This window comes from Pelodiscus sinensis, chromosome 6, assembly GCF_049634645.1.
Source record: "Pelodiscus sinensis isolate JC-2024 chromosome 6, ASM4963464v1, whole genome shotgun sequence".
In the NCBI taxonomy this organism is placed as follows: Eukaryota; Metazoa; Chordata; order Testudines; family Trionychidae; genus Pelodiscus; species Pelodiscus sinensis.
The window spans coordinates 32,855,499-32,868,316 of record NC_134716.1 but is presented as its reverse complement, the minus strand read 5'-3'; the positions used below and the strand labels follow the sequence as shown (position 1 = coordinate 32,868,316).

The 12,818-nt window shown below is 42.4% G+C and overlaps 1 protein-coding gene across 2 annotated transcripts in view; it reads right to left on the bottom strand.

Moving 5' to 3' along the window:
- Positions 1-12,818, bottom strand: part of SMC5 (structural maintenance of chromosomes 5) — an 83,751-nt gene that overhangs the window by 40,429 nt on the left and 30,504 nt on the right. For both annotated transcript variants that reach the window (XR_012904664.1, XM_075931701.1), the window contains exon 8: positions 445-516. Coding sequence is in view for 1 of the 2 variants with exons in the window: in XM_075931701.1 (XP_075787816.1) it covers positions 445-516 (72 nt within the window). In the remaining variant the exon portion in view is untranslated. The remainder of the gene's footprint in view (positions 1-444; positions 517-12,818) is intronic.

The window sequence follows — 12,818 nt, the reverse complement described above, 5'->3', positions numbered from 1 at the left end:
GCTTTTCAGAGAAGACAAACGTTCTGTGAAAGTACTCTGTTTTACTGATAAGTTTCATTTTCTAAGGGAAAGCAAATTTAAGGAACTCCACAAGTCTGAGCGCAGAGGATGCTGAGAGATGCAATGAATCTCCTGGGTATTCTGTCCCTGTTGCCTCCAAATTTGCATCTCGGGAGGGGGCTGTATGAACCAGTTGAGGGTCCCTAGAGGAAAATAGGATGCAGACAGCTTGCAACATTATTTGTTTTCTATACAGATGAACTTTCCATCACCATCAGCTAAAATATGGGTGTCACTGATAAGATTCCAAACAGTGGCTCGGACACAACATTAAATCCCGTAATATTTACCTGAAAACTTTATGTAATGTATTTAGTATTATGTCAGTGATTCACAGCATCAGCAAATAAGAATACCCCCTCGCCCACATTACGGTTCTCTTACTAGTTTGTCTTTCTTTTCAACAGCATCTTGTTTTTGTTTACACCTTTGAGAAGTATCTTTGATTTCAGCTGCCTGCATACAACGAAATTATGAGAAAAAAACAAGAAATTAGTCATAATTATTTTGTATATCTACCTTTTTAAAAATGATAGGAAATATGAAAAAATATCAGACTTTGGAAGGACATTCAGTTTGGAGCACCAAATGTTCGTCTATTATAAAATTAATTTTTGATAAAAGCCACATGTTCATCAGAAGAGAACTGTTCCTAGACACCGTAGTTGCATTGTAATTACTCTAGTGTGATGTTTACTACTTTGACAATTCTGTATAAATTATACACACTTATACTTGCAAGTGGTTTAGGAGCTATAGTGCAACATCAGCAATAGATCTATAAATCTGAATATACTTGCCAATAAAGAAAGGCTCACAACATAATTCTGAAATTAAATTCACACCTTTAATTGTCTACCTTAGGAATGTGATAGTGTACATGGTTAACCTTCATGGTTACAGGCATGGTCACCTCCTCCCTCTCACGTTGCTGCCTCTATCTCAGGGAGCTGGCTTTTACAGAGGCAGCAGGGACAGCCCTTGTGTGTAACTGTGAAGGCAGCAGCGTGGAGAAGGCAGCACTTAAAAATTGGCTCCCTGCGAGCAACGACTCCTGCCTGCTCCCTGAAACAGGCAACAGTGCATGGGAGCTGAGGGGAGGAGGCAGGTGGCTCCATGGGAGCCAGTGCTTGCAGGAAACTGGCTCAAAAGTCACCTCCCCCGTGTGTAAATATGTAACCGCTGAGATTTTCAGCAGCTACACATTTACCAAAAAAATAAACTAAAGAGCTTTTAAACATCCCTAATCTATCTATTTTAAGAGAGTTTGTGCATCTGAGTTGTCCGTCTGTTCAAGAACTCCTTCTAAATGGTAAGTATAGCATGCAGCTTCCTTTTATCATAACTTAAAACAATATCAGGTTGTAGTTGTGCCAGGAAAACGGGATGTGACTGGCATGGGACTGTTTTCCAAAACACAGAAAGAGAGAAGGCTGATAAAATGAACAGTTATACAGCAGAATGACCCCTGGGAGCAGCTAGTGCAGGGGACAGCTATATTGTTGAGTAACCATTGGGGGAGCTGCCGCACCAGGAAGAGGCCAGGGCTCTTCATGTTGCCAGGCATGGGCCCAGGTAAGTAGCCCTGTTAGCCAGTAGCTCTGCAGCCTCAGAGGAGCCGCAGAGTAGAGCCAGGCAGCAGAGATCTGTCCCTCCCCATGAGAAGCTGCAAGCCAGGGCCAGGCAGCAGTGCCCCGGCGACATTCCTCCCCTCCCTCCGATAAGCTGCATGGTGTGAAGCCATGCAGCTCTATCCCTTCCCCAGAGGATCACCACCAGGACCAGGTACTGCAACTACACCCCACCCTCGCCAGTGTAAGATCACCAGGGCTGAGCACCGCAACCAGGCCTTCCCTCTTCAGAGGAGCACTGCAAGGGTACGTCTAGACTACATGCCTCTGGCGACAGAGGCATGTAGATTAGACTACCCGGCATAGGAAAATGAAGCGGCGATTTAAATAATCACCACTTCATTTAAATTTAAATGGCTGCCGCGCTGAGCCGATCAGCTGTTTGTCGGCTCAGCGCGGTAGTCTGGACATTCCGCGGTCGACATCAAAGGCATTTGTCGGCCTCCCAGGTATGAGAAGACAAATGCCTTTGACGTCGACCATGGAGCATCCAGACTACCGCGCTGAGCCGACAAACAGCTGATCGGCTTAGCGTGGCAGCCATTTAAATTTAAATGAAGTGGCGATTATTTAAATTGCCGCTTCATTTTCCTATGCCGGGTAGTCTAATCTACATGCCTCTGTCGCCAGAGGCATGTAGTCTAGATGTACCCCAAGGGTTGGGCACTGAGGAGCTGGAGGAGAGGGGTGCCAGCAACCGCAATGCTGTCCTTGCTGCTGTGGGTGGCCCTAGTAAGCCCCCCCCAAGCCTCCCAGTCCTGAGTCCCCCACCCCATGCCCTGAATCTTACACCCACCCGCCTTGAGCTCCCCAGCATCCAACCCTCTACATCCCCCACTACCTGCCCTGGCTCTTGAAGGACCCAAGCAACACCGGGTAAGTCTTTTAGTTGTAAATAAAAGAATTACATTTAGACTTTTATATTTAAAAAGGTGTCCACTTCCTCTTCCAAAACTTTTCCAAGGAAGATCTAATTGACTTAGTGCTCAACTGTTACTTTACAAAAATCCCAGAGTAAGGAGCTAGTGTATTGTAGAACTGCCCCAAGAGCGACGCAGGAGAGTGTCTGACTCAGAGTATCTCTCACTCCAAGGTCTGCTGTAGTTCAAGGAAGAAATTAAAATCTACTGCATCTAAACTAGGGATGTAATTGTGTAGTCAATTAACTTATTAGTAAAAGGTTATAGGTTAATGCTATAGACTACACGCATTCCCACCCCCCGGCCAGTAAATTGTTTAGCAGAATGGCCAGCAGCCCAACTCAGTCCTGGCTCATGCTGGGTCCAGGACCTATCCTTACCGCAGCTCTGCATTTAAAGTGTATTAGGAGCCATGCGGGCAAGCACTGGACAGGAGCTGCTGCCACCCCGCACTGCTGCCTCTGATACAGAGGCAGCAGAATGGAGTGGCAGAGACGCCAAGGGAGAAGGGCCGGAGCGCACTGGTTGCCAGCCCCATCCCTGGGGACTATAGAATAGTTGAATAATCAACAAGAATTCATGAGATTAATTGACTATTCAACATCCCTATCCTGAACATTTATGAAAGCTGACATTTTGAGAGTGAGATGGTGTACCAAGTCAATGTTCCTTTCCCAAGCCCATCCTATTCATTCTCCTTCAATTAACCAGTGAGAAGAAAGGGCATAGCAGCTCTGAAACCTGTTTTCTGACTGAGATGCTTTCATGTGGTAACTAGTGTAGGGCCATAAAGGAGGCAACTTGCATGGGGAACCTCAGGCCAGGGGCTGGATGCAGCCCCCAAGGCTCAGGGCCTCTCCCAGCATTGGGGAGCCCAAACTGGTGTTCCAGCCCCCACCTCCTGCTGTCCAACCATGGGGCTGGAGCACACAAAATCTATTAGGCTAGGTCCCCCTAAGCTGTGGTGTGGGAGAGGAATGTGAGGAGCATCTATCTCCTCAGTTGGGGACCATGTCAGTTTAATTTTTTTTGGTTTGCTTCTCACTTGTGCGTGGCCCTCAACTGATTTCTGTGGGTCAGCAGCCCGCAACCCAATAATAGCTCCCCACCCCTGTCTTTAACCACTGCCATGCTAAGCAGGCCATAATTTGGCTTAGTAAATCTTTCAAGCTAAAAAGGCAATTAAAAGGGACTCCAAGAATGAGAGATGTAATATGTATTTTTAAATGTACTAAAATAATTTCAGATACTATACATGTCTGAGTCCTTATGTATTCAAGACTCTTGCAGACAGAGGGAACTGATTGATTAAAAAGAGGAAACAGTGAAAATGACCACACACAAAGGGCATAAACTGATCTCAGAGTGTCTTGAATTCAATAAGGGTATGTCTACACTTGCACCCTCTTTCAATAGAGGGATGCAAATGAAGCCAAGATTTAAATATCCCGTGCTTGATTTGCATACTCACGTGATGGAGCTATTTCGAAATAGCTCTATTTCGGAATAACAGATGCTGGTAAGACGTGGTTATTTTGAGAGAAAAATCCTTCTCTCGAAATAATCCTTATTCCTCATACAATGAGGTTTACCGGTTATTTTGAAAGAAGGGTTTTCTCTTGAAATAACCGCGTCTTAACAGCGTCTGTTATTTTGAAATAGCACCATTTCGAAATAGCACCATAATGTGAGTATGCAAATCAAGTGCGGGATATTTAAATCCCGGCTTCATTTGCAATTTCAAATGTCTTCATGTGCATCCCTCTATCGAAAGAGGGTGCAAGTGTAGACATACCCTAGGAGTCTTTCCCTCCCTGCCCTACCCCTGTCACCCATGCTCAGCTTCTGATAAACAGAGGTTAGGGACACCATTCCTACCTATCCTGGCAAATAGTCAACGATGGACCGATCCTCCATACATTTCTTTTTTTGAACCCTGTTAAACTCCTGGTCTTCGCAACATTTTGGCAAGGAGTTTCAGAGGTTGACTGTGTTGTGTGAAGAAATACTTCCTTCTGCTTGCTTTAAACCTGCTACCTATTAAGTTCATTTGGTGACTAGTTATTGTCTCAGAAGAGTAGCCATGTTAGTCTGTAACTTTAAAAACAATAAGCAGTCCTGTGGCACTATAGAGATTATATATTTTATTCTCTAAGGTGCCACAGGACTACTTGTTCTTTCCCTAGTTCATGTGTTATGGGAACAAGTAAATAACTTTTCCTTCTTTACTTTCTCCACACCAGCCATGATTTTATAGACCTCTATCATATCCCTCCTTACTCTCCTGTTTTCTAAAATGAAAAGTACCAGTTTTATTAATTTCTCCACACGTGACATCCGTTCCAAATCCCTAATCATTTTTGTTGCCTATTTCTGAACTTTTTCCATTGCCAAGATATATTTTTTGAGATGGGGCACCCACATCTGCATGGAGTATTCATGAGTGTACAATGGATTTATATTGAAGTAATAAGATATTTTCTGTCTTATTCTCTCTCTCTTTTTCAATGATTCCTAACATTGTTTTTTGATGGCTGCTGCATATTGAATGGATGTTTTCAGGAAACTATCCACAATGACTCCAAGATCTCTCTTTTGAGTGGTAATGGCTAATTTAGTCCCCATCATTTTGTACATATACTTGGGATTATGTTTTCCAATATACATTACTTTGCATTTATCAACATTAAAATTAATCTGCCACGTTGTTGCCCAATCACCTAGTTTTGAGAGATCCCATTGAAGCTCTTCACAGTCTACTTTGGACTTTAGCAATTTAGTATCATCTGCAAATTTTGCCACCCGTTTACCCCATTCTCTAAATCATTTATGAATAAGATGAATAAGAATGATCCCTAGCATAGACTACTGCAGGATACCACTAGTTATCTCTCTCCATTCTGAAAACTGAATATTTATTCCTACTCATTGTTTCCTATCTTTTAACCAGTTATCAATCCATAAGACGACCTTCCCTCTTATCGACTTACAGGACCCCTTTTTGAAAATTGGTGATGCATTAGCTATTTTCCAGATATTTGGTACAGAAGACGATTTAAAGGATAGGTTACAAACCACAATTAATAGTTACACAATTTCACATTGTGTTTTTTTCAGATCTCTTGGGTGAATGCCATCTAGTCCTGGTGACGTGTTACTGTTTAGTTTATCAATTTGTTCTAAAACCACCTCTAATGACACCTCAGTCTGAGATAATTCCTCAACTTTATCATCTAAAAAGAATGGCTCAGGTTTGGGAATCTCCCCAACATCTTCAGCCATGAAGACCGATGCAAAGAATTCATTTAGTTTCTCTGTAATTATCTTATCATCCTTGAGTGCTCCTTTAGCATCTCGACTGTCCAGTGGCTCCACTGGTTGCTTAGCAGGCTTCCTGCTTCTGATATACTTAAAAAAAATTGCTATTACTTTTTGAATTTTTGGCTAGCAGTTTTTCAAATTCCTTTTTGGCCTTCCTAATTATATTTTTATACTTCATTTGACAGAGCTTATGTACCTTTCTATTTTCCTACTAGGATTTAACTTCCACTTTTAAAACAATGCCGCCCTACGTTTTTAACTTGGTTGTTAAGACATGGTGGCAATTTTCTGTCTCTCTTACAGTGTTTTTTAATTTAGGGTATACTTTTAAGTTGAGCCTCTATTATGGTGTCTTTGAAAGTTTCCATGCATCTTGCACGGGTTTTCCTGTACCTTTTAATTTCTGTTTTACTAACCTCATTTTTGTGTAATTCCCCTTCCTGAAATAAAAAGCTCATCAGATACTTGACCGGTTCCTCAACTAGTCGCTTCTCCCCACCCTTGCTGCCTCTATGAGCCAGTCCTGGGGGAGACACCTTAAAATCTAGCTCCCCCAGCACAGTTTCCGCAGGGGACAGGGGGTTGCAAGGACCGGGCACAAGCCAAGAATCAGCTGATTCCTGTCTTGCTCCCATTCTCGGATGCTGTGCCTCTGCTTTTTAAATGTATTAAGAGCCTACTGGCTCTTAATACATTTAAAAATCAGAAGTGCAGCACAGTAAGAGAATGCAGCACAAGCCGGGACATCTTATTCCTGGCTCGCACCTGGTCCCTCCGCTGTACTCCAGCCTTTTTACGTTTAAGGCTGTTGCACAGCAGGGGGACCCGGTAAAAGACAGGAATCAGCTGTCCCATCTCGCGCTGGGTCCCCCGCACTGTGCTTCAGCCTTTTAAATGTATTAAGAGCCTGCTGGCAGGCTCAAAATACATTTAAAAGGCAGAGCAACAGCAGAGTTAGCTCCCAGGGCCAGGAGCAAACCTTGCGGCAGCTCCCCCGCTTATCTACTAATCAACTAGTCAATGGAAAACCCATTGATTAGTCAATTAGTTGATTAAACTAAACTTAACACCCTTACTACAGTCTCCTCTTGGACCAGATCCTGTACTCCACTTAGGACTACATTCTATTGGACTCTGAATTCTGACAGAGGTTTCAAAAAATTTAAGAATGATTCATCAATATTTTACAGACAAATGCCATTTCTCTAAAGAAAGAGAAGAATACAATATCTGCTTGCTGTTATTATGAATGAACTGAAAGTACCGTATGGCTGCATATGGATGAAGTTTAAAAATACTATATTTGAGGCACAGAGCCAAAACACAATTGGTAGATAAAGTTCTATTTGGCTCCCTCAGCAATTGGTATATAGATGCAAGACTTTAAAAAAAATTCCAAAACCCCCCAAACATTTTCAAGGTCAGCACAGGGGCCCTTGATATCAAATGGAAAATTAATTTTACTTAGATTATGACAAATGTTAAATCATATGTACATTTGATTTATAGTCATACCTTATATATGTGAATAACCAACATATTTTATCTGCCTTTTCACAGAATCATAGAATACTAGAACTGGAAGGGACTTCAAGAGGCTGTCAAGTCCAGTCCTCTGCCCTGATGGCAAGCCCAAGCACAATCTAGATCAAAGCTGGGCAAGATGCGGCCTGGGGGCCAGATCTGGCACGCCTAACACTTTGATCCGACCCACAGACTGCGTTTGGTTGCTTTCTATTGATATGCTGTGGCCTGTGCCATAGAATTTCCAGATAGTAGGAAATGGCTCGTGGCTCACAGTTGCGGCAGATGATAGATCCATGAGGCCTTTGGCAGCAACCCCGGGTGGGTGCCAAGCAATGCGGTAGCAGCAGAGGCACAAGCCCTTTGCTGTGTTTTTAATTCAAAGCCTCCAGCCTCAGATAGCTCTGTAAGGAGGCTAGTCCCCAGCTCCTCCCCTTCTGCCTCAGGCCCCATCTCTTCTGAGGGTGGACCTGGCTGGTTAACAAGTACCAAAAATCATTAAGTGGCTCCCCTGTGAAAATTATTGCCCACCCCGATCTAGATCATTCCTGACAGATGTCTATCAAACCTGCTCTTAAATATCTCCAGTGATGGAGATTCAACAACCTCTCTTAGCAATTTATTCCAGTGTTTAACTACCCCGATAACTAAGCTTGCCAGATGCTTTCACCAAAAATCCCAAACATGGCAAAAAAAAAAAAAAAAAAAAAAAAAAAACCACACACCCCGGGAGACCACACTTGGTTGGGAAGGAAGGGTTGGGGAGGGAAGGCGCTGCACCTTAAGAATCCCTGCGTTCCTCACTTGCCCCCACCCATGCCAGAGGAAGATTGTCCTCACCCGAGAGAAACATGGTTTGTTTGTTTTTTACTGGACAGGGGCCAGAAAAAAATTAACTAACTGAGCAAAAACCAGACACCTGGCAACCCTATCGATAGCTAGGAAGTTTTTCCTAATGGCCAACCTAAACATCCCTTGCTACAATTTAAGCCAATTGCTTCTTGTCCTATCAATTTTTCTCCCTCCTCGTGGTAACACCCTTTTAGGCACTTGAAACCTGCTATCATGTCCCCTCTCAGTCTTCTCTTTTCCAAATTAAACAAACCCAGTTCTTTCAGTCTTCCCTCATTGGTCATGTTTTCTACACCTTTAATTATTTTTGTTGTTATCCTCTGGACTGTCTCCAATTTCTCCATATCTTTCTTGAAATGCTGTAACCAGAACTGGACACAACACTCCAATTGAGGCCTAAACACAGAGTAGAGTAAAAGAATGACTTTTCATGTCTTGCTCACAACACTACCGTTAATACATCCCAGAATCAGGTTTCCTTTTTTTGCAATAGTGTCACGCTGTTGACTCATATTTAGCTTGTGGTCCACTCTGACCCCTAGCTCTCTCTTTCTGCAGTACTCCTTCCTAGACAGTCATTTCCCATTCTGTATGTGAGAAACAGATTGTTCCTTCCTAAGTGGAGTACTTTGCATTTGTCCTTATTAAACTTCATCCTATTTACCTCAGACCATGTCTTCGGTTTGTCCAGATCATTTTGAATTTTGACCCTATCATCAAAAATATTTGCAATCCCTCCCTGCTTGCAATCACGTGTAAATTTTTTTATGACTGAAAAATATATTTTTGTATCCATTTGGCATTTTGGTAAAATATAGGGCCAAACAGCCTTCTTTGTAAATCCCTTTGAAGCTCCCCAATGGGAGGAAGACTCAGCCAGGTTCCCCTCAGGGAATTTCCCTAAACTGTTCAAGGGGAAGACTTTCACCTAACTTGCAAAATAAGCAGGATTGTCTTCCTCCAGATCCTGTGATTCTACCTAATGCATGAGGTCATCCCTTACGCTGAGATTCTGCTTTCATTCCAGTTATCCAGTCCCTAATCCTTCTCCTAACTGCACCTTCCTTTTCACTAAGAATGGGTTTCTTATTTAGAGAAGACTCATAGACAAGTTAATGTAATATCAGATTAGAAATGTTACATTGGGGTTAATCAGTTAATTGAGTAGTCGACGGAATTTCCATAGACTACTCATTAGTCAATAAGGGGGAGCTCACTACCCCCCACTGCAGCTCTGCATTTTAAATGTAGTAAGAGCCCACTGGGTCCTTACTACATTTAAAATGCAGAGCCACAGCAGGGTTAGCTCCCAGGGCCAGTGCAAGCTGGGACTAAACAGTTCCAGTTCGCTCCGTCTCTGGGACGCTGCAGCTCTGCACCTCCCCTACGCCCCATGGAGATGGTGCTGGGAGGGAACCAACTTTTAAACCGGCTCCCCCCACCACATGCTCTTGCTTCCCCTCTTCCCTATGCTGCCTCTGACATAGAGGCAGCACGCTGGGGGAGCAAGTAATCTACTTAACTACCCCATAAGCATATGCTTATCGAGTAGTCAAGTAGTAGACTACTCCCTTACATTCCTACATCAGATGCATTAATTTTCCTACTGATTTGCCTTAAGACTTGCCTGCTTACCAGGAAAGATGCCCAGAACTACAAAGGGTTTTTTGCAGGCCAAGGTTGTGCACTAGGGACACAGATGAGATAGGGGAGTGCAGATCTCAGGGAAACAGTCAAGCTTGTAGATTTTAGATACTGATGCATGTCTGGAATAAATGGCCTGAAGAAAAAGTCTGTTACACAATTGGTTATAAAATGCTGGAAACTGAAGCAGAACTTTAAAGTTGGACTGCTTCCACCCACCACCAAACTGAGGATAAACAGACCACAAAGTTCTTGGACCAAAAGTATAGATTTATATTGTTTTCCATAACAAAAATAAGAGTCAATCTTTTGATTCCAATTATGGAATAACAATGTTTTCTATGAGTAGATTGTTCATCTGAAGTTTGTAACTGGAAGGAAATTTTAAATAGACAGAGTATATTGACATAGTGATGCGTTTTTAATCTTTAAGAATGTGTGTAGTTTCTCTGACTTATTTTAAGAAGATGACAGCCATATGAAGTAGCCTGTGTTCACATGTACTATTAAACTGTTTGAGTCTTTAACATAAAACAAAAGAATGTGAGCGTAGTCTTCCCATGACGGTACAAGCACTTTAGTTGCTGCCCCCACATCTTTTGCTAATGATGCCAGTGAACATTCTCTGGCAACAAATCAAAGAGCATGCTTAGTTTTCACATGCCAAGAAAAGGCAGGATAGAAATCAATTACCAATCCTCAAAAGAGAATTACTGGCACAAACAATCAGTAAAACAATATCAGTGGCTCTATGGAAATACTTACTTACAAAATACTAATCCTGCAACAGTGAAAACGAGAATTTAATTTGCTTATTAGGACTATTCAATTTATGTGGTCCCTAATAGCATAATATACAACCCACATACACACTAACTTTTATTGACAAAAAATGAAAGACAAACAAATAATGGGGTAAAATCCTGGCACCATTAAATTCAATGGAATCTTTGCCATTGACTTTTATAGAACCAGGGTTTCACATTAATTGACTTGCCCAAAGTCATACAGAAAACATATGGCACAATCAGGCACAGAACTTGTATTTTCTAAGTTCCAGTCTATTGCCTTAACCACCAGGCCATGCTTTCATCCCCAGAACAGAACAGTGCTCCTCAATATTGAAGGGAACTGTCATCAAAACAAGTCATAGGCACACCAAATTAGGAAAGCAAATATTGATCAAAACAGTTAACTGGTTAAAATTATATTGTTTAACTGGTTAACAGTTGGTGGATTCAGAGTTGCTGGGGTGGGGGGTCCTACTGTGTCTGGGGGCAAATAGGCTGGAAACCGGATCCCATCTTCCCTTGCCAGGATAGCTGAGGGCCGGGTCCTGGCAGGGCCGCTGCAGCACGGCCAGCGTCCCACCTCCCCCACTGCGCCACAGCCAGGGATCGTATCCCGCCTGACCTTGCCAAGGCCATTGTAGCGTGGCCAGGGTCTTGCATGTCCCCACTAGTGCTGTCATGGGAAAGTTTGGGGCTGCTGCAGCACAGCCAGTGCTGATGTCCCCCTGACCTGGTCAGACTAGCAGTCCCGTTAACTGCTATACATTCTAGTAAGCTTAGTCCTTACCAGGTAACCAGTTAGCCTTTTACATTTTTAAACCAAATAACATCAGCACAAAATCTTGAGTTAAGGCAGTATCACTGCAGATTAAATCAACCATAACATAGCTATAAATTAAAGCAACCATAAAACAATGTTATAATATCTCAGAATATACTATTACTGTCTCATTTGGAAAAAATGTTTTAATTTCCACTACATCCTACTTATTTTTTTTGCTGGTAGGAATACAGATGGAGTACCACTGAACTACATGCACGTAATTTTTACAGGAAAAACTTAAAACACAACAAATAGTCTAGTTGCACCTTAAAGACTAATGAAATATGTAAATGGGATCATGAGCTTTCACGGGTGCAACCTATTTCTTCAGATGACTGGAGTATTAGAAGTCCAGATCCAAGAATAAATAAGGGGGGTGGGAGGGCGAAGGGAAAAAAAAGAGAGAAAAGGAGGGGAGGGAAAAAGAAAGCGAGACACTGAGTAGATGGTTCAAGTAATTACAAGAGACTGATTAGAACTATTAGCATCTCCATTGTTTGGTTGGTAGGTTAAGTCGTTAGGATGTGGAAGATAGTGTTGGAGGATGTGGAAGGTAGTGTTGGAGACAGCTGATGTCATTGTTCATACCATTTGCATAAGGATTAAACTTGTAAATGAAGTGGGACATTGTTGGCATTTGATGGCATACATCCACTAATGTAATCTATGTGATCGAATGCCAACAACGCCCCACTGCCATGTATATTGGCCAAACTGGACAGTCTCTACAGGAAAAAATTAATGGACACAAATCAGATATCCAAAAAGGCAATACTCAAAAACCTGTTTAATCTGTCTGGACACTCATTAATGGATCTTTAAGTCACCCTGTTGTTTCAGGCCAATTCCACAAGCCAAATACACAGGGAACGATTGGAACTTAACTTCATTTCTAAGTTTAATTCTCATGCAAATGGTATGAACCGGGACATCTGCTGGCTTGCACACTACTTTCCACATCCTAATGATTTAACCAAACAAACAATGGAGATGCTAATTGTTCTTATCAACCTGTTGTGACTACTTGAACCATCTACTTACTCTCTCTCTTCCCGCCCCCCTTTTTCTCTCTCTTTTTTCCCCTCCTCCCTCCCCACCTTATTTATTCTTGGATCTGGACTTCTAATACTCCAGTCATCTGAAGAAGTGGGTTGTGCCCACGAAAGCTCATGATACCATCTACATGTTTTGTTAGTCTTTAAAGTACTACCAGACTATTTGCTGTTTTTTAAGTTTTTCCTGTTACAGACTA